At 35.6% G+C, this 23,281-nt stretch overlaps 1 protein-coding gene across 6 annotated transcripts in view; it reads right to left on the bottom strand.

Annotated features, from left to right (window-relative positions):
- Window positions 1-501: 501 nt before the first annotated feature.
- The window catches only part of LOC142985413 (alpha-1,6-mannosyl-glycoprotein 2-beta-N-acetylglucosaminyltransferase-like), a 63,580-nt gene continuing 40,800 nt past the window's right edge, over window positions 502-23,281 (bottom strand). For 4 of the 6 annotated variants that reach the window (XM_076133558.1, XM_076133556.1, XM_076133559.1 and 1 more), the window contains 8 exons: window positions 22,668-22,811; window positions 22,040-22,137; window positions 21,443-21,588; window positions 20,713-20,873; window positions 19,895-20,020; window positions 11,713-11,930; window positions 10,596-10,775; window positions 502-6,906 (listed from right to left, as the gene is read on the bottom strand). In XM_076133558.1, coding sequence (XP_075989673.1) covers window positions 6,837-6,906; window positions 10,596-10,775; window positions 11,713-11,930; window positions 19,895-20,020; window positions 20,713-20,873; window positions 21,443-21,588; window positions 22,040-22,137; window positions 22,668-22,811 — 1,143 coding nt within the window. In that variant the 3' untranslated portion in view covers window positions 502-6,836. The remainder of the gene's footprint in view (window positions 6,907-10,595; window positions 10,776-11,712; window positions 11,931-19,894; window positions 20,021-20,712; window positions 20,874-21,442; window positions 21,589-22,039; window positions 22,138-22,667; window positions 22,812-23,281) is intronic. The other 2 variants (XM_076133561.1, XM_076133562.1) reach the window with 1 other exon arrangement.

Here is a 23,281-nt window from a genome sequence, read left to right on the forward strand (position 1 = left end):
TGTAATGCAACGTGGGCATTTTTCGGTTTGCAAAATATATTTATGTAGTTGTTTAAAACGGGCAGAGCGATTTTTCAGATGCTTAACGTACCCTGTGATTGTCGAGATAATCCATTGAAATGTCTAAAAGATCAGTAAAGGCGGTCGTTCACGTCACTACAGAGCCAGAAGACTGAGATATGAGACTACGGCCGTTACTTGACTTGAGGTCATGCATATGAAACAGTTTGCAAGCGAGACCGAGACAGGAGACAGATCGTAAGTTGCGGTCACAGTCTCCTTTCTGTCTTGCATGCGAACAGCCGCTTTTTCACTGACTGACACGGGAGTCGAACCCGAGCCCTTATGATCAGCAACCGCATAATTAATTATACTATATTTGAAAGCAATGAAGTAGTCAATAAAGGCATGTTTTTTGGAGAATTTCAAATAACACAAAAACATCACATTTTCGGTGACAAATGGGTTTTACTTAAATATTTTACAGTAAAATAACAAAAAAACCATTTTCTTATATATTTATTGTCATATACTATATAAGGGTTTGTGGTATGTGCCTTATTGTAGGACCAATCAAATTAATTTAGAGTCGGCGGCCATTTTCCCTAAATCAGAAGACCGATCGCTTTATTTCCATCATATTTTCATTATAAACTTTACTGTATTATACACTTAAGTCTTCATAAAACGCTGTACATTGGTAAAAACCTCATGAAAATCCGTTAAGTAGTTCGTTTGTTCGTCCAATATTAATATTTCGAATTATTTCCAATTCAAAATGACACACATGGCAGCCATATTGAAAAATAATATTTTTAATCTACAACAAATTTTGATTGGTCCTGCAACAGTTCCCATTTCCACCACCAGAGGGCTGCTGAATTTCAGCTTTCAATACAAATTCAAGCAACTTTGACTAGTTTTTTTTTACATACAAACAAACAAAAAAAGATCTTTTTACAATACTCTGTGGGATTGTGCTATAAGACTTATAATATTCCTCTTATGTCAAACATTTGATCTAGAAACTCGAGTAAAGCAATTAATATTATGTTTACTATTTTTTTTTGTCCGTCTCGTAGATTGTCTAAAAATATCATACACGTATTTTTTATTTTTTACAAAATTAAATAATTTCGGCGATAAAATACACATAAAAGAAAATAAATTCTGGTAGCTAGTCATATGAAAAGATACAAAAGTTTTACATATTTTTTACTTCGACTCGAGTTTATATACAAAATGTTTTAAAATAAAAGGTATATAAGCGTTTAGTTATAAGATTTAAACATGCTACAAGTCGAAACGAAGGCGACATTTTTACACTTGAAATATGGCAATCTTCAAAAAGAAATTGGAAAAAAAAATTGTTTCGCCTCCGCATCGGTAATTTTTCTATACTGTACATCACACAATATTTGAAACCGTAATTTGTTCGTTACTACTACAAAAATCAATTACATAGTTAACTTCGCGAACTTTAGTCACGAATTTTTTTTTTGACATGTCAATCTTATAACTAAACACAGTCAATACATTTCGATGCTTCATTATCATAATACATACTAAATTCAATATTTATACGCACCATTTTTTGTTAAAAATGTACCAATTGCTACTATTTTTTTTTGGTAGAAATTTTGGCAGATATATCTGGCAACATTTTTTTGGTACGTCAGTAGAGTTGATGATGCCGCCATTTTTGAATCACGAAAAAAATAAAAAGATTTATATCACACTAATATTCTAAAATACACCATAACCCTGTTTTTCGACAGAAAATAAGAAAAATACACTAAAAATTAAATTTTGCTAATATATTTATAATAAAAGAGTATTATATCAATTTCTACTTAAATTAATCACAAATATTTTTTTGTTTCATCACACCCAAATTATTAACATAGATACAATTCTCCCTATTTTCGATTTCAAACAATCAGCCTAGCCTTTCTTTCAAGCTATGTTGGAGTCGGCTTCCAGTCTCACCGGATGCAGCTGAATACCAGTATTTTACATGAAGTGACTGTCTATCTGACCTTCACAACACAGTTACCTGGGTTATAACACGATACCCTTCAGTAAGACTGATTGTGTGACTTTTAAAAGTACAATACTGTATTAAATAATAAATATTAATTATAATATGTCAATCTATGACCAAATACAGACAGCAAGCATACCTTCAAGAACTGTGTTAAACAACTCTCAGACATGCAAGGTTTCATCGCGATATTTTCCTTCACCGTTATAACAAGTGATCATTTAATCCTAGCATTTCAAAGCCTCTAGTACTAGTTTAATATCTTTTATATAATTTAAATATTTAAAGAAACTCAAACAAAAAATCACACTCAAATATGAAATAATTTCGCAAATTCAAAATATCTAACACTTTTCATAATAATTACTAGAATATACTAAACCATGACGAAATACTGAAATACATACATACATACATAGAATCACGCCTTTTTCCCATAAAGTTAGGCAGAGAGCAAAGAACGTCACTTGGTACGATCCTTACAAACTTCCCTTGCCTCATTCACATACATACATCTTTACTGAAAATTTCACCTATAAATAACTACTGAATATTTATTTCTTCGTATGGTTAGTGGTCAACCTAGTGTCAAAGTTGTTTAAGGCCTTTGACATGACTTAACGACTGTTATCTTAATAGACAAGAACTGGAACCGACGTCAGACGCTCACCTCAAATAAAAAGCGTTGACCCATCTTCCAAATGTCCGCGTTAAAGTTGCTTAACCCGATCGTTTTTAATTTACTAATAATTCCAGCAATACATATACGTAATATCACGCCTTTTCCCATTGGGGTAGGCAGAGAATGTTCAAAATAATAACATAAATAATTCCAGCAATTTTTTGTGAATTTAAATAAATATATTATTACAAATTTTACTTTAGAGATTCATAAAAAAATACTGATTAAATATATCGTGTTCAAATAATGGCAACATCATCAATTTTTCAATCATATAGGACGGTATCACAAAGTTTATATAATTTTATTATCTGTCAAAATGTCTACCAATTTTATATTGAAATAAAATCACAACTAATCTTTAAACTTTAGTGTTGCATGTTTAATATATAATAGAATACGGGAATTAACGCGAACACGCATTTTACCTTAAAATGACTGACGTTTCGGCGTAGTTTTTACCGGAAAACTGGTAAAATTAAGGCGCTATTCAATTCCCATACAAATTTATATATATTCACCCTCTTATTCATAAAAATATATGAAGTTATGAAAGGCTTATAAAGTGTTTTGTTTCTTTCAATCCTTAGCGAAATGAAAGAGAGAAAACATATTATAGTAGTTGTTTAACTAACATAGGTTTGTAGTGTGTTTATGAATAAGAGGGTTTAACTTTATAATCGGCGGTGGATATTGCCAGAGGTATAAGCTACCTTTACACACACACTCTATCGCGCATGAAACAACAATCGCATGTGAAAGAGCGCGCGTGTAAGGGGAAAGGAAAGAGCACGCGCCGCGCTCATCTGTCCGCGCCCGCGAAGAAAATCGCTCTCTCAGAGCGCGCTGCTTTCCCGCGCGTAATACTGTACGATACTAAGAACGTGCGATACAGTGTGTGTGTAAAGCTGGCTAATTTCTGCCAGTCTACCTTAGGGTGATGCAGAGGAAACTATGAAAATGTTTAAAAGAGGGAGAAAAGTGAGCTAAGAAAGGTCGAATCTATTTTTTTTTTGCAATTGTTCGTTCTCGACCTGTATTTTAATGAAAAATGCGTGTTCCAGTTAATTCCGTTATTCTAATATACAATAAACATCACAACGTTTACTAAATAACTCATAAAAAGGTATCCAAACCAGTTCTCGGTAGTTTTTAATAACTATTTTAAAGCATCGCATCAATTTTGTGACAGACCGACAACTGGTAAGAGTACCTATGTATAATAAAATTTACAAACAAAAAAAAATACAGGATTATAATAAAATAAGTACGTAATACAGTGATGCAAAGAATACTAGAAAAACTACCATTTTTGGTAGTTTTTTTAATTGTGGTAATATTTAAAAAAATACTGCCTAGTACGCGCCGTTTAAGGTGCAACGCAGACGACAGACTATCCTTGACACACTTTTTAGTCTGTGAAAATAGAACTTACGCAATTATATGTAGTAACGCGCCGGACTTTTTGCGCGTTGTGTGCGTTACTGCATATAATGGCATAAGTTCTATTTTCACAGACTAAAAAGTGCGTCACGGATAGTCTGTCGTCTGCGTTGCACCTATAGATTCACCATTCTCGCTAAGTAACAGATACCTATAAGACTGACTTTTTGTTTTAAAAAAAAGACAACTCCCATACTAAGAATTGCTCTTGTGTATCTAAAAGATTTCTTATTTGTGAAAGAGACAACTCCCGCGCTAAGAATTGCTCTTGTGTCGACACTTTAACAAACATACAAACAACGGACACAAAGTACAACCAGACATGAAACAACTATTTGTGGATCGCACAAATAATTATTCGTCTCTACACAGTATTGCTTCGCATAGTTAATTCTAGGAATATCAATAATTATTTTATGTTTTTCAGCACTTTCAGAAAGGATATTTTTTTTTAATATGATGAGTCATCAAACTTGTATAACTCGGTTCAGAGCGATCCTGCAACTTTTGTGCCATACTAACTATTGCTTCAAATAGCTAGCTCTATCGATATAGGCATTTTTTTTGTTGCCTGCTTTAAATAAAGGCCTAAAATGGATGATCTCCTTTTAAACAGCGCGTACTAATAATCCTTGTGTAACAGTTAGTTAATATTTCGTCTCTTAATTTAGTTTAAAACTATCAAAGTTGGCTTGCTACACACATATTTGGTTGGGCATAAATCAAAACCGAATTTATTTTATTTTGTGAAAAAGACAACTCCCGCATTAAGAATTGCTCTTGTGTTGACTTTTACAAACATACAAACAACGGACACAAAGTACAACCAGACTCGAAACAATTATTTGTGGATCGCACAAATCATTTACCCGTGTGGGAAACGACCTCCCGACGCAATGGTAGCGGCGTGGTGACCTAAACCACTGCGCCACGGAGGCAGTCAAATGTTTAAACCGAATTGTGACGATCATACCCGAAGTAACCCGATCGGCACAAGCCGAACAAATGTAGTAATTGCTTCGAGTCGGTTTTGTTGTTCGATCAATATTGCCGAACCTAATATCTGTGTAGCAAGTCTTACCCGGTTTGTAAGGCACATTTAGCGGTAGTTTATCTATTCAAACTGCTTTTATATGAGTTTAAACGCTATTGAATAGATAAACTACCGCTAAATGTGCCTCAGAAACTGGGGGAGAAAGACAAAATATTATAACTTAACTTACACTATTATTTAAGGCATTTGAGCCCGAATTTTGAAACATAGACAAAATTTGTCAATGCTGTCAAAATTCGGCCATTTTAAAATAAGTCGTTTTAAATAAAAAGAAAAATGAGTAGTTATTTCGTTATTTTTTTTACAATATTTTCTTATTTTATTGCCATTTTGTAAGTGCTACAAACATTTTGGTGTGAATGGAAGAAGTAAAAATATTGTATTTAAAATATTTAAAGAGATTTTTTCGACATTTGAGTATGTAGTGTCTGAGATACATTTAGCGGTAGTTTATCTATTCGATAGCGTTAAAACTCACAAAAAAACGCTATTGAATAGATAAAGTACCGCTAAATGTACTCAGAAACCGGGGGTGAATCATCTTTTTATATTTTAAATATAATATTTAAAAAATGGCAATATAATATTTATTTTCAACATCAATTAAAATAATTTGTGCTGTATTTAATGGTCGTTTCTTTAAAATATCGATTTAGATATTTATTTTCGTCTCGAAATAATAAAATTCGTTTTTATCTATAGGGTAGTTGACTATGAAAAAAATATTAAACTTGTACTCGTAAAAGGTTCATCTAAAATGATCAGGCTATGTAAATTTTTCGTTTATATTGAAATTGTAATTATTACAGACTGAAACATTATATTAAGCACTCATTTGATACCAACGAAAATACGAAACAGTGACGTCACTAAGTCGTATTTCTATACTAAAATGTGTTTTTGACATTTCATAAAGAGTATCTAATTTGACTGATAGTCAACTACCCTATTTCTGTTGAAGAAAAGATTATTTCCTTCACAAGAAGTAACTCAGTGAAAAAAGGGCATAAGTGACTGTAATTTGAAGAACATTTGAGACGTTTTAAAAATATCTAAATACAATATTTAGTCGTAATAAAAGCGTCCTTGGAATGTGTTCCTTATTACTTGTACTTAAGGTCTATTCTCAATTAACACCGATAATGCCTAACTTCATATTAAACCCGCGCAACTTCGCTTGCGTCACATAAGAGAGAATGGGCCATAAATTTTCCTGTTTTTGTAACATTTTTCGTTGCTTCTCCGCTACTATTGGTCGTAGCATGATGTTATATAGCCTGTAGCCTTCCTCAATAAATAGGCTATCCAACAGTAAAATATTATTTCAATTCACACCAGTAGTTCCTGAGATTAGCGTGAATAATAGATCAGGCTTCTTGTTTTATCCACAACGAAATTATAGGGGTGTCGAAAATAGCCTGAATTGCTTCGAAAAAAGGATGGTACGGCCGTGCCGCTTTTTTTTTGCTCGACTTGCGGGGCCACTGCCGTGCCCCCAGATTCTTCCCTTCTCAAGAAGATACCTCAGTTGAATAAGGGCGTAAGAGACTTTGTTTTGAGTAAATTTTAAGACGTTTTGTCGGTGCATGTATCGGTGTATTGAGAATAGACTTCTAGGCATAGTATACATTACGTCTAGGCTGCCGTCCTATCTGTGTCATGTTGGCGCATAATTCACGGTCTCTGAAACAAAAATAATAAGTAAATTAGTTTAAAATTTCATTATTAGTCCCCTTTACACACAAACTCTATCGCACGTTCTTAGGAGCGTACAGGAGAAGGGCGCGTTCCCACTATGTCGTGACGACAGATAATCGTGTAGTTTTAAGTGTTCAGCTTATATGTTTAAATGGAGGTGTTCACATATAGAACGACACGACTTACTGTCGTCTACGACACGTTTTGCAGTGAAGACAGATTATCGTGACAGTGGGGACGGCTAGCACGACAGTCGTAAAACGATAAAAAATCGTTAGATTTGTAGCTTGCTAATGATGTACAAACGATACAGCGACTGCCGTGATACGACAGTCACTACAGGATAACAATTTTTGACGACAAACAGTCGTTATAATGGGAACAGCTAGAGACGACATTTGAACTACACGACTATCTGTCGTCACGACATAGTGGGAACGCGCCCTTTGGGATAAATAAATAAATAAACCATTGGACAACTCACACACGGTCATATGATTCCAAACTAAGTACAGCTTGTACTGTAACCAAATAACTGATAAACATACTTATATACTTGTAAATACATACTTATATAGATACATTAACAACTAGGCTCAGAACAGATACTCGAGTGTGTTCGAGCAATAGTGATATTGCTCGAACACTTTGGTCATTAAAGATAGTTGATCGTTGAAGCCGCGTCAAAAAATCCAAAATCAAATAATTTATTCATTCAGGTCAAATATTGACACTTATGATAGTCGTTACAATTACTGGATCTACCACTAGCTCGGAAAGTATAGAAAGCAATAGTAAAGAAAAAAGTGGAGTATAGCAGTGGCGAAGGCTCCATACAACTCGATTCCTACCGGCTTCCCTTTCTGGAAAGACTTAATATTAGTGTTAAATTAATTGTTTACTTTTGCCTAATAATACACAATTAATTAATAATAAACAATATTTAAAGCGAAATCTTTAACTAGAATCAATAATCTAATCGAAACAGTACGAAAACGCCTACCCTTCAAAAATTACGCTCCGCTAAAAACGCAACGTGAAGTAATAATAATGAAATAAACCGTAGGCGCTGATCGGGAATCGCGTACAATAAAAACTATGGCGGCGATGTCGCTTACGACCTTTTGGATCGCGCTTTACACCGCGCTGCATAGTGGCGAGCAAGCCGGAGGAAGAGCGGGTTGCCTCGCGCTACAGCGCTCGCGCCGCCCCGCGCCGCGGCGGACGCATGATCTTACGCATGTTTCTGTCGCGGCGCGAGCCGCGTGCAAGAGCGAGATGGCGAACATTGTTCACCAGTTTGACTGAGATTGACATTAGGTTATGTTTGTTTACTGTTTTTTCGCGCGCTCTATAACAAACTAGAATATTTGTGTTTATTACAACATTATTCCTTATTAAATGTTTATGCATAACTGTGAACGTATCAGTGTATTAAAGAGTACCGTAAAACGGGGTGAATAGAAACAATTTTCAACTTTGTCCTAAAAATTTGTAGCGAATAACTTGTTATTTTTATTGTCAGGTTGTTTTATATCATGTCCGGCGCCATGAAGAAAGAGTTAAAACCATATTTGTCCAAAAATATGCATAGTTTTACGATATTTCATTAAAAAAATGATCAATTTCTATTCACCCAGCGATAGGGGTGAATCGAAACGACCAAAGGGGTGAATGGAAAAATTGTGTTTTAAAACGTTTTTTCAGTTAACAATATTGTATCTTTATAGATAAATATACACCTAAAGAGATAAACACTCCAAACAACTCATTAGAAAAGAAATCCCACTTTAAATACAAAGTTTTGAAAAAAATGTATGGAACATTAAGGCATTCGAGGACGGTTGACTTTGAAGCAATTTTTTGGGTATAAATATCAATTTAAACATTTAAACAATTATGACACCGCAGAGAAGTAATATCGACGTGTAATCATTTCAAATTTGAACAAAATTCTTAAACGAGGAGTACTCAAACATTGGGCTTGAAAACTTTCCTGATTTTTTTTCTATTCACCCCGCGAATTCTATTCACCCCGTTTTACGGTAATTGTTTTGCATGTTTCTATTCGAGTAAATTTTCATTTTGTCAGATTTATAGGTTAAACTCATTTCTATTAAAGTGTTCTGCGTTTATCCATAATGTGTTTGATATTTTATTGTTGATGAATACATTCTAAATTGCTTGTATAATCCATACTAATATTATAAATGCGAAAGTAACTCTGTCTGTCTGTCTGTCTGTCTGTCTGTCTGTCTGTCTGCTACTCAATCACGCCTAAACTACTGAACCAATTTGCGTGAAATTTGGTATGGAGATACTTTGATATCCGAGAAAGGACATAGGCTACTTTTTACTCCGGGAAAATATCTCATTCCCACGGAAAACAGCGAAAATCGGAAGAAACCGCTCCACCGCTTTGCGGTTGCACTGGCGCTTTCACTAGATGGCGCTACTGGCAATATTAAATCGCACTATCATTACCTACGTTTTATGTCTTAGCTGGGTAAGCCTACACTTTGGAGATTTTTAACCGAAATTTGATTATTATGCTACTTACGTTATTCTAATCAGTTGAGGTTATACTTTTTCGAATTGATATTAGTTTGAAATAGTTTCCACTAAATATTTCGTGTTAGTTATAATAAATTTGTTTGTATATTCTTTTAAGTAGTTTTAATTACATTATTTTCGTATTTAATGTTAATATTATACCCATTTGGTAGAATTTCGTGTTAGTTTAATTGTATATTCTTTTAAGTAGTTATGAGTATTATATTATAGTATATGGTCACCCATCCACGGAACAACCTCGGCAAGCGTAGCTTAACCTTAGAGATGGATGCACGCGGTTGTTACTTAGCTACGAGGTTCTATTATCTATACAAATATTATAAAGCTGAGTTTTTTTGAACGCGCTAATCTCAGGAACTACCTACTGGCTCGAATTGAAAAAATATTTTTGTGTTGACCATTTATCGAGGAAGGCTATAAGCTATATAACATCACGCTTTGGCCAATAGGAGCGGATTAGCAACGAAAATTGTTACAAAAACGGGGAAAATTATGCCCCATTCTCTCTCATGTGACGCAAGCGAAGTTGCGCGGGTCAGCTAGTATGTTATAAAACAACCAGTGCGAGACAATCATCAATCGTTCGATATACGTTATCTTAAATATGTGCTGTTGTGTTACCTACGTGTCTACACTGAAGACAGAGTAACTTAATGCAAAACAAGCATGATTAGGTAGCATGGTAAGTACTGTAAGTAGGTACCTATGTATTATTAGACTGTAGAGAGAGAAATAAGAGACTGTAGTCGAATGTAGATAATACTCTCATATTGTTATTATGCAGAATTTTACGTCGATATTCTTACGATGTACATAATATGTAGGTATTATACCTAGACAATGACTAATAGCTCCGGCTTACCTTTTGTAAAAACTGACCCTTCGCCACTGGAGTATAGTAAAGAAGAAAGTCAAAGTCAGAGTCAAATATTCTTTATTTCATAAACTTTAACAAGTATTTGAAATCGTCAAAATATTTTTTATCTACCACCGTTTCGGAAAAGCTGTTGCTCGTGAGAAGAAACGGCAAGAAACTCACGGCTTGCTCTTTTTAAACGTCAATATTTCCAAATTAATAACAAAAACAGTGACATGCTTACCTAATATCGCCCCAGCCGCCATTACCCTTGACCAGCTTCTTGTTATGTTTCGCCCCGCCGGCCGTGACGGACGCAGTGACCCGAGATGGGTACATATATGGTTTAGCGTTTTGTAGTAGCTTTTGTACCTTCGATATCACTGTGGATGCGTTGCAATTGGACTTTTTGTGATGGAAGCCGCTGAAAAGAGAAATACAGTACTTTGATCATCTATACTAATATTATAAAGCTGAAGACTTTGTTTTTTTGTTTGTTTGAACGCGCTAATCTCAGGAACTACGGGTCCAATTTGAAAAAATCTTTTACTGTTAGATAGCCCATTTATCGAGGAAGGTTAAAGGCTATATAACATCATGCTACGACCAATACGAGCAGAGTAGCAATAAAAAATGTTACAAAAACGGGGAAAATTTTGACCCATTCTCTCTTATGTGCCGCAAGCGAAGTTGCGCGGGTCAGCTAGTACAGTATATTATGATGATATACCATATATAGAATTAGTACCGGCATAAGATAGTACTAGGCAATATACTTTTGCAGCCAGACAAGGTGATATTGTAAAAATCAATACACAAGACCGCGCTTTTTGCAGTAACAATGTTAGTCTCATGTAATAAGTGACAAGCCTATTGTCATTTACCAAATTCGTTATCAAATTCCGGGCTACAATTGAGAGTAGGTATGCTAATAGAAATTTATAAAATCCCAATAGTATTTTGCCCGACTCTGAGCCCGAGTCCTCGGGATCAGCAGTCACATACACCAGACTACAGAGGCAGCCAAACCCTCAGTTGAACAATAAAGTCGATTTCCTCGAGAATATCGAACCTAAGACTTCAAAATCGCATCAATTCAACTATTTCAATTCCTTGTTTCTGAGCGTTAAACCCCCGGTTTCTGAGGTACATTTAGCGGTAGTTTATCTATTCAATAGTGTCAAAACTCATATAAAAAAATGCTATTGAATAGATAAACTACCGCTAAATGTACTCGGAAATAGGGGGTAAATCATACATCTTGCGTCGATTTGAAAATCTACCTCCTTCTTATGAAGTCGGTTAAACATTACTATGTAGCTATAAATATAAATAAAAATAGTATAATAAAATTAACTTACCACTCTCCTATATGAAATACTCTAGGCCCTTTACAAACAATAACTTTAAACTTTTCCTTCCCCGGCCTGTTCTGAGACAAATGCAACAACGAATAGTCCCAATTATAATCGTCGTATTCACAAAACTGTTCTTGCAATTCCATTATATTGTTCCACACTGTTCTATTAAAGGCGAAACCCATGTTATGCATGCTTGAATGCCATGGAGTTATTTCCACCTAAAAAGTAAATTAATTATCAAAAAGGTGTTAAAATAAAGCAACATTTTGGTAGAATTTGAAATTAAAACGTGGCAACATTAGTTTCATTTTATTAGGCTGGCAATTTTTGAAGCTGTCAAATTTTGGCGGGAAATTTTGACAGGTAGACATGTTGAAAATTTGCGATTAAAAAGCAATAAGTTTTATTTCTAAACTATCTAATTATACTACTAAGCTTACCTAATATTTACATTATTAAATAACTAATAGTGATTGGTTTTTAAGAAGCTTTTATTTGCATGCTTGATTGACTTATATGTCAGCACTACAATGCTTGTCATGCCTCTATAATTGCACCGGGTGCTAAAATAATCACGCGAAATGTTTTTGTGGCCCCGGCTGTCATTTTCAAAGATCTTTGACAGTCGTTAACAGTAGTCAGAAGCTTGAAAGTCTGACAACCAGTCTTACCGAGGGGTATCGTGTTATAACCCAGGTAACTGTGTTGTGGAGGTCAGATAGACAGTTGCTCTATGTAAAATACTGGTAATCCGGTGAGACTGGAAGCCGACTCCAACATATTCGGAAAAAAGGCTAGACTGTATTTACTTTGTATTTGTATGTTTGTAAAACACAAGATTTATTCGAAGTTGGTGTAGTTTTAATAATTAGTGCAAATAAAATCGAAATATTTTTATAATTTTAGCACCCGATACAATTTTCGTAAAATGACATTGACCATAACCATTGCAATACCTCTACAAAAAAATATTTACAAATTAATAATTTCTAACCATAAATCTTCAGGAACTTTTATTCTACTATTAAACTAATATCATAGAATTTTGCCTAAAATATTGTTGCCATTGCAAAATGCCAGTGTTGCCAGTTTTCGAGTTAAATATACTAAAGATAGAATATTTCTTTCATAAACTCAGACTTGAATGAAATGTGTATATATTAGGTTGGGGTAAAAAGTCTTTTCGCATTATAGTATGTATGAACTTGTAATAAAATCTCTTTGGCTTCAAGAATCACAAATGAGCACACGGTTCATTAGGTTTCTTTCAGTGAGCTCGTGAGGTACCCAAATATCGAGCTTTTTTGTGTAGAGAAAAGATTTTATTACAAGTTCATCTATATCTATACTTATAATAAATCTGTAGAGAGGTCAATTCTGTACATTGAATATATTTAAAAAAAAACCAATGGGGGATGTTTAGTAACGGATACTGATACCGAATCTGCAATTTATAATTTTCTTTTCTGTCTGTCTGTCTGTCTGTCCTCCGTCTGTATGTGACGCTATCACGTAAAAACTACCGGATAGAATGCACTGAAATTTGGTATATGCATAGATTAAGTAGTGGAGCATGTTCTAGGATACTTTTTATAGCATAAAATTTCAAAAAAAATTAGAAAATTTAAAAATATACGTAGAAATCGTTTGAACCTGCGTTTCCCTATAGAGACCATAGATGGCGTTACAATCCATTTCACAACATTCGCATAAAGTTAACGCGGCGCCTGCCGTATCGATACCTGTTGTTAGCACCAACCAATAGATGGCGTTATAGCTCGCAACAAAGCATGTTTTTTCTAATTAATTTGTTTTGATGGCTTTATTGTAAAAAAAATACCTTTGAAACATGCTATACATTTATAAGATTTTTAAACATAAATGTTGTATGATATATTACACAAAAATGTTGGTTTACGTGGGTCCGGTGCGGTCGGGATATCCTAGATGGCAATCGAGTAATTTCGTTTGTTGTCGTTGTTCGCCGCAACTAACAGATGGCGTTGTTGTTCGAAACACATAACCAAATTAATTGGTTGCATTAAGGAAATAAATTGGATAGCTATGAAACAGACTACGTGGTAAGTTTTAAAAAATAAACAACGGATGATATATAAAAAATAATTACGGGTTACGCGGTTTCGGACGTATCATCGCAAGTAAACATTATTACGCGTGTGAAGAGCTCCGGCGCAGATAGGTCTGTCTGTACCTATTATAATATTCTGAATCCAGACGGGTAAGCAATGGTCAGTCTATAATAAGGTATTATATTTTACACTGTAAACTGGTACGGATACAGACGAGAGCGGAAAAGAAGGTAACCACAGGAAATCAGGCCTGCCTGAGCCTGTGTCACATTGTGTGCCCTTCGGGTCCCTTTCGTAAATAACCATTAGATGACAAAAGAGTTGTTAGCATTTTTAGGTGTATCGAGTGCTTCGCAATTCGCGTGCTCAAACGAATAAGCAACAGTACGAAATTCACGCGAGCGGAGCCGCACGGGTCAGCTAGTACATACTATAATGCGAAAGGATTTTTTCCCCGACCTTAATACATAGAAAAAATATCAATATTAACATATTATACCATTATGATTATCAAGAAATATTTTTTCTCTTTAACTGGCAACATACTTTAAAGTAAGTCTATTATTATACAGCATGCTTACAAGCGAGGCTATTTACAGGTAACACTGTTATACAGGGTGTATATTTTTTAACGAGTAAATTTTTAGTTTGCTATTTCGCGGGATTTAGCATCCATTTTAAGTATGGAAGTTTAAATTATAGCGGGAAACACTGTCATGTTTCTCAGTCTTTAAGAAAATTGGGAGTAAAAGTTAGTACAATATTTGTGTTATGAAAAATTACGTTTTCCAATCATATTTGGACTTATAGTGGACTATAGTCTGACTTCTCTCATAATGAGAGTAGACCCAAAGCGGGGCAATTTAGGGTCAAAAAACGAACACACTATTACCGTTTTAGAATTATATTCCTGGAGATATTCCTTTTGAATCTAAAATAGAAATATTTTAAAAATATATTTGTAAAATCTTTTTCTTTAAAAAGACAATTCCCGCAATTAGAATTGCTCTTATGTCGCGGGAACTCTTACAAACAACGGACACGAAGTACAACCAGACCCGAAACAACTTTGTGTGTCGCACAATTAATTGTTCCGTGTGGGAATCGAACCCACGTTCTCCCGGCGCAAAGGTAACGGTGTAGTGACCCTAACCACTGCGCTGGGGAGGCCGTCTCCACTATAATTATTATTCTGGCCTATATTTAGCTTCAGTGGCCAGTTTTATTGACATTAGTCAACTGATTAGGACATACTGGTATGACCGGCGAGTTAAGGCAAAGGCTTTACAAACTCTCTACTACAAGTAGATTTATGACCCCCACTTCCATACTGAATGACTTTTTAACAGACACCCGATAATCTTTAAGAACTAAACTCTTGTATTAAACTTATCTTCAAAACACGGTTATATTTGAAATTAAATATAAGGTAAAAAATAAGAATTCTTATTAAATAAGACACAAAGAAAACATATTGTAGCTTAGCTAACAAAACAGGAACCCTGAAATTAGCGTTAGTTTGAAAAACATAACAAATATTTTTCGCAGCAAGGTCCATCTTTTGCTAGACAATAGGTGCCTTTACACACGCACTCCTACGCGCGTGAATCAAAAACGGAAAGAGCACGCGCCGCACTCATCTGTCAAGCCCGCGAAGAAAATTTAATCTCTGCATCACCCCAAGGTAGACTGGCACAAAATACCTTTGGCATTAAGTCCGCCTTTATACAAATTGTATAAGAAGTTTAAATAAATAAAAAATAAATAAATAAAAAACTTGAGCAAAGAGTGTACCGTCTGACAGATGACAGATGCGCTCTTTCCTTTGTTGTTTCACGCGAAAGAGCGTATGTGTAAAAACACCTAATCTCTTAATATTATTATACACACGCATGCTTCAACACATGCACTCCAAAACCATTACCTTAGTTTAAAGCTAGCTTAGTAGAAACATAATAAATATACATTATATATAGTGCTTTTTAAATGTTGTTTACCCATGATCTCTTTCATTTAGATACCTTATTTTTTTAACCCATTACTGTCCCACTGCTGGGCAACGGTCTCCTCCCTAACGAGGGGGATAGGTTAGGCCTTGAATCCACCACGCTGACCAAGTGCGGGTTGGGGAAATTGCATGCCCTCAAGAAATGTACACTTATAAAATAAGTGATAATATTATATGGTGCCGTGTCCACAAGCAAGTGACTTGCGCATTTTCTTACAGAAGTCTTTTGCGCAAAAGTTAATTTATCAAAAGGTTTTTTTTTGTTGAGGACAGATGACACGCATTGGCATATAACATATGCGATAGTTCAAAATCTTATTAAAGTTTTGTGTATTGAAATAATCTTGTTCTAACGGCAAAATTACTGAAAGTTACTTTAACCAGTTTTAAGAGGCATACAAAGTTCCATACATTGTTCGCTAGGCAGACTTACCTTACCGCTTATCCCAAGAGAAGACTCGTGTCCAGCAGTGGGACAGTAATATGTCATCTTCCCCCGGTTTCTGAGTTACATTTAGCGGTAGTTTATCTATTCAATAGCGTTTAAACTCATATAACAAAAACCCTGTTAAATAGATAAACAACCTCAAAAATGTACCTCAGAAACCGAGGGTTAAAGAGACAAATATTCCAATCCGCACTTAACCAGCGTGGTGGACTCAAGGCCTAACCCTCCCTCATTACGAGAGGAGACCTTTGCCCAGCAGTGGGACAGTAATATAAACATAAAAAGCACTATATATTTTTTACTTTGCATTCAAAGCGACAGTTTTTTAACAGTATAACAAAATGCATTTATTCAACAACCTTAAAACCAAGCTATTGTTCTAAATAAATTAATTATTTCTGGTATATTAACTAAATATTAGGTCGGGAAAAAAGTCTTTTCGCATTATAGTATGGATGAACTTGTAATAAAATCTCTTTGGCTTCAACAATCACAAATGAGTACACGGTTCGTTAGGTTTCTTTCAGTGAGCTCGTGAGGTACCCAAATATCGAGCTTTTTTGTGTAGAGAAAAAAAAAATTACAAGTTCATACATACTATAATGCGAAAAGACTTTTATCCCGACCTAATATATATCTATTTACATTATAAATAGCAGATAGTCTAGAGCATACAGCGTAGTGTATTATATAAACAGTTACTTTTTGCAGAGCAAAGTATCTTTAAAAGACAACTCCCGCACTAAGAATTGCTCTTGTGTCGAGACATTTACAAACATACAAACAACGGACTCAAAGTACCACCAGACCCGAAACAATAATTTGTGGATCGCACAAATAATTGTTCCGTGTGGGAATTGAACCCCCGATGCATTAGTCGTGGCATGGCGATCACCACATTCTAGTCTTTTAATGGCGAATTTGTCTTTTCATGCGATGGCCAGGTCGATATATTTGGTTTAAACGTAAAATATTTTTAATATTGGCATGATAATAACTTAAGACAGAAGGTCCTTTAAGTAGAGACTAAATAGATTAATCGACTTGGTATTACGTAGATCTCACAACTTTTTACGGCAGAGAGACTGAGCTGCGAGATTTGGTGTTTTTTACAGGATGTTTTTGACGGCATAATTGTTGTCATGTTAATATGTTGCTCAACAAAAAGTTACTGCGGTGTAAGGGCATAGTCGCATGCAATAGCACGCATCATACATTTTATAACAGCTAAGAAATTAAGCTTGTGAAAATAAGTGGTCGTTTTCAAGTAAGAACACACATTCGGTTCGTCAATATTGATCGAACAACAAAACCGACTCGACTCACTTGTTCGGCTTGTGTCGATCGTGTTCATCTACATATATTCAGTTTTGTCGCCCGGCTAGGCCGATTCATGCCGAACCGAATATATGTGAAGCAAGTCTTACAACGCACAAAAAGTGATTTGTAAGTCGTTTTCGTTAACGCTTTTAACCCCCGATTTCTGTGCTACATTTAGCGGTAGTTTATCTATTCAATAGCGTTTAAACTCATATAAAAAACGCTATTGAATAGATAAACTACCGCTAAATGTACCTCAGAAACCGGGGGTAAATCGTTTACCGCGTTGAGTCCTCTGATTGGTGAAAAGCTTAGAGCGGACCAATCAGAGTGTCAAATGTCATGAACGTGTCAATGTGTTCTTTTTGTTTGAATTCAACCACTTACTTTAAATTTACAAGAATAGTCCTTGCATACCACAATTCTTCTGTGTCATATATACAGTTACCTACACTCACTGTACATATGACAAAAAAGCTATATATTTTGCATCATGCTTGTAAAATGCAGTATAGTACCATAACACCGACTTTTTATTTAACAATAAGAAGTTTATATTAAATTGCAAGTGACGCTAGCTAGTGAAAATAAGATTAATTTTACAGTAATGCTTATAAATTGCGCGAATGGTAATCGTTCATTTATTCAACCCACTATTGTCCCACAGCTGGGCAAGGGTCTCCTCCCAATAAGGGAGGAGTCATGCCTTGAGTCCACCACGCTGACCAAGTGCGGGTTAGGGACTTTGCATACCCTCAATAAATGTATTAAACAAATTTTAGGCATGCAAGGTTTCCTCACGATGTTTTCCTTCACCGTTAGAGCATGTGATAATTATTTCTAATACACAAACAAAGGTCCGAACCCGAGGCAACACACCAATGACTATTCGAAGTTATGTGTGTATCAGAAATAATGATCACTCGTTCCAACGGTGAAGGAAAACATCGTGATGCAACCTTGTATGCCTGAGAGTTGTTTAGAACAGTTCTAGAAGGTATACAAAGTCGGCCAGCGTGGTGGACTCAAGGCCTAACTCCTCCCTCATTACGGGAGGAGACCCTTGCCCAGCAGTGGAACATTAATGGGTTACAATTATAAATTTATATACGCGAAGTGACGATACCATTCGCGCTGAAACATTCCTGTAAAAATACTAGTGTCAAGCGTATGTGCCATGCAAGAACTAATTATTTACCTGCAGACCAAGATGCTTAGCTTTAGTTAAAATTAACTAATAGGTCGGGGGAAAAGTCTTTTCGCATTATAGTATGTATGAACTTGTAATAAAATCTCTTTGGCTTCAAGAATCACAAATGAGTACACGGTTCATTAGGTTTCTTTCAGTGAGCTCGTGAGGTACCCAAATATCGAGCTTTTTTTGTGTAGAGAAAAGATTTTATTGCAAGTTCATACATACTATAATGCGAAAAGACTTTTTCCCCGACCTAATATAATGAAACAACTTAGTAGAGAGTCTTGTATGTAAGGTTCGCGGCTGGAGGTATACAACACACAGAATTTAGAACATCAGTGACCTGGCTTATACAGCTGACGGTGACCTGTTTGATACAGATACTTTATTTTGTAAATTACTATAAAAAACTACATAAATCGTGCATGTTAGGACTCTCTATTAAACTGTTAAAATATAATCTATTTATTGCCTCAGAAATCTTCGATATTTACTAAAAGAAAAGACAACTCACGCACTAAGAACTGCTCTTTTTTAAAGACTTTTACAAACATACAAACAACGGACGCAAAGTACAACCAGACCTGAAACAATCATTTGTGGATCGCACAAATATTCGTTTCGAGAAGTCATCGGACTCAAAATGCCTGATTTTATAGTTAATTTATCGAAGATTTCCAAAGGCAATCAATAGAGATGTCATTTAATTAAATACATGTCAAATTATTTACATTCTTAGACTGTAGAATAGTTATACTCAATCATTTAGTTAGTCATAAATTGCAAAGAAGACTACACATGATAAAACAAGGTCTTCCTAAAGATATCGACTTAATTCGTGCGATAAACTCAAAAACGCCTCAACAGGTTTTCTTAAATATTTTTTTTTTCAGTTCGGAGTTATAACAGAGATTTAGGTTTAGTGAGTGTTTCGCTTTCACAGCTAAATATGGATGAACCAGTTGTCTTAGAATTTTGCAAGGAGGTCAGACTGGTGACTGAATAGGAAAAAGAGGGGTTGTATTTTCAAAAATATGTCGTAATAGGATTAAAACTTTAAATGAGTGTATAAAATATTTTTTTATGTTGAGTATAACTACCCTTAGTGCAGTAGTAACAACCTTTTGAGTGTGAGTATACAGGTTCGGATACAGTTGAAAGTTCCAGCTTTGTGGCTCGTTCTTCCTTCGTTGTTCATTGGCGCTCCTCACTTGTTGTATATAGTTAAGATTCTGATGTTTTTTCCTCTGTTACACACATACAAACATACATAGAAAATATGGCGGCGATTGCGCAAGTGTTGCGCAAATTTTGGCTTGCGCAATTTTTTGTGCAAATTTTTGAAGCTGCATTTTTCGTTGGTTCGTTTTATATCTTTTGTGTAAGCGAATAACAGTTACTGTTATTGTGAATTGATTGCACAAACCTAAATTTGCAATAAAAAATATCACACTGTGTCAACTATACGTGATTTAAACTTTGTTAAAAACAAAAGCTGTAAAAAATCTTTAAAATAAATCGTCTACAAAATAACACGAAAAAAATCTCTATAAATTAACTAACAAAACCGTGTTGAAAAGCATTTAGATAAACACAAAAAAAAATCCCATCAGAAAATCTGTAACTGTAAGCTTATATTTTTCATACCTAGTATCGAAAGAATAATACCCCTTTAAAATTAAACATACATTAAAGAACTCAAAAACATAAACTTTAACCCATACTTAAACACAAAAACAATGCGCAAATTGCTTTTGCACAAAACAATTTTGCGCTAACCATTTCCGCATTAAAAAAAATCAAATCCCAAACACAATATACCAAAGACTTAACATAATTGCGCAAGTCAACGTGATCCCACCTAACACAAAAGAAAACAACTAAAAAAATTTGCGCAAATGTTTTTTACGCAAGTTAAGTTAACCCATCACATTCTTACCTTATCACTATTAACATGGTACTGATAAGTCTTGAGATAAGTCCCCAGAGACAATATCTCGCAGTGTGGACAGCTCCTGTCTGCCGTGGACTTGAGGAGCGATAGCATATGGATGAAGTCCTCAGCCACGTAGTGGTCTTCTTCGAGGAAGACTACCATACCTGGGGAACAAATAATTTATGTTAAGAATAATGTAGTCAGAGGAGCTCGTGGCTTAATTAACAACGATCGACAGATCGATCTTTGAGGTGAAGCTACGTTTGTCGAGGTTGCCCTGTGGATGGGTGACCATCTTATATGTACATATCAAGCTCCTCCGTGTTTCGGAAGGCGGGTTAAATTGTGGTCCACTAGTAAATCATACAAATATTATAAAATTGTAGAGTTTGTTTGTTTGATTAAACGCACTGATCTCAGAAACGAATAGTGAGAATTGAAAAAATATTTTACTGTTGGATAGCCTATTTATTAAGGAGAGCTATAGGCTATATATCATCACGCTACGACGAATAGGAGCAGAGTACCAGTACAAAATGTTACAAAAACGGGGAAAATTATGATTCTCTTATGTGACGCAAGCGAAGTAGCGCGGGTCAGCTAGTAAAAATATATTTTTAGAAAATCATTCCCTAGCGGGTAAGAATAGGTGTTTGAAAGTCAACTTTTATTTTTCCTGAGTTATACGCGATCGAAACCACGGGTTCACTAGTAAATAATAAATAATTCTTACCTGTATGCCCATTGGTACACGACAATTGATTAAAGATCCTATTAGCTTTCCACCACCAGTGATGTTTGGTCTGAGTATACTTCGCCTCTCGGTAGTGTCCGTGCAAATCCGGGTGGAGGGCATTGTTGCATTTTAGTTTCACTGCTCTGAAAGTTAAGAAAAATAGGTTATATGCATGTTTCTTTGTCTGAAAGACTCTTAGCGAGGGTCTAGAGGTTCAGAGGTCTGGGGGTTCAAGGGATAAGTGACCAACGGACAAGGGAGAAGAGAGAAGGGTCAATGGTCTATGGGACAAGGATCCAAACAAAAAGGCACAAGCAACAATGGTCAACGTAACAAAGGTCTAAAGGAAAAGGGCCAATAGTCCGAGGGTCCAAGCGATTATGGGCAGGTGGCAAGAGACAACGGTCAATGCATCGAAAGCCAGGTCACAATCACAATGGTCTAAGAGACAGGCACCGAGGGACAAGGGACGTGGAACAATAGTCTAAGGGAAAAGGGACCAGAACCAAGGTACAAGGGGTCTTCTTGCTCCTCCCTCATTACGGGAGGAGACCCTTGCCCAGCAGCGGGACAGTAATGGGCTAATATACTCACTGTTCAAATTTAGCGTCTCTGGGACAGTCGTTAGGATCCATTCCAGGAAATTCTCTAGGATGGGTCTGTATTGAGTATGGATAGAATATCTGCATCACCTGGAAACGAGAAGAATAAGTTAAAATTGAGCTGTGGTCTCCAGAAAACTGGTTTTTTTTTTTGCTCTTCACCTAAGATAAATTTTATTTTAAAAGTCGTTCCGTAGAGCAATTCTTAGTACTTTTGTGTCCCGGGGAATTTTATAAGCATACCACGGAATAACTAACACAAGAAGTCTCAAGATGTCTGTCGCCAAACTCAGCCGATGACATTTAACGCACACTGAAATATGAAAAGGAATAAACGGCTTTTACAAATTAAAATGACCAGCCATATTTCAATGACGTTAGAGTCGTATTTTGCACTAATACTTTGTGCTTTATGTCGGAATTGTATCTACGTGCTTTTAGTGTCATCTCTTAGGTTAGTACTAGGGTAGGTATAGCCAGGCCCACATGCCCCTTCCTCTTTTATTAGTTATTCCGTGCCTTTAAAGCAGACACACATAATCTTTTTCATAGCTAAATCGTCTTGGCGTAAATGGCTAAATCGTAAAAAAGTAAGAAATGCTAGTTCAAAAACGACTTACCTTAGTAAAATCAATAGTTCTGACAAGTGCATTGATCTCCTCATCATAATAGTCATGTGAGAAGATCAGAAGCGTTCTGTCTATGTCCCTCGCTTGCGCTAGCGACACGATCAGGTGACGGAGGTACGTGAGGCGTGTGTGGACCTGTGAAAGAATAGATTACGTTATAAAACACCTGGTCAATAACCCTCTTATTCATAAACACACTATAAACCTATTTTAGTTAAACAACTACAAAAATATGATTGTTTGTTCCGGTCACGTCAGCCGCATGCACCCAGGTAGATGGGCACGGATCAGCACGCAATGGGTGCCTACAGAGGGACGTCGCCGTCGGGGCAGACCCAAGAAGCGCTGGCGTGACGATCTAGATGCCTTTAATATTAATTGGACACGAATAGCAGGAGATAGAGGGGACTGGAAGAAAATGGGGGAGGCCTTTGCCCAGCAGTGGGACAGTACAGGCTAACAAAAAAAAATATGTTTGCTCTCTTTCATTTCGCTGAGGAGTGAAAGAAACAAAACACTTTATAAGCCTTTCATAACTTCATTTATTTTTATGAAGAGGGTAAGAGTATAAGTGCCGCCAAACAACTTTAACATTAACTAATCTA

This window comes from Anticarsia gemmatalis, chromosome 30 (genome assembly GCF_050436995.1).
Source record: "Anticarsia gemmatalis isolate Benzon Research Colony breed Stoneville strain chromosome 30, ilAntGemm2 primary, whole genome shotgun sequence".
In the NCBI taxonomy this organism is placed as follows: Eukaryota; Metazoa; Arthropoda; class Insecta; order Lepidoptera; family Erebidae; genus Anticarsia; species Anticarsia gemmatalis.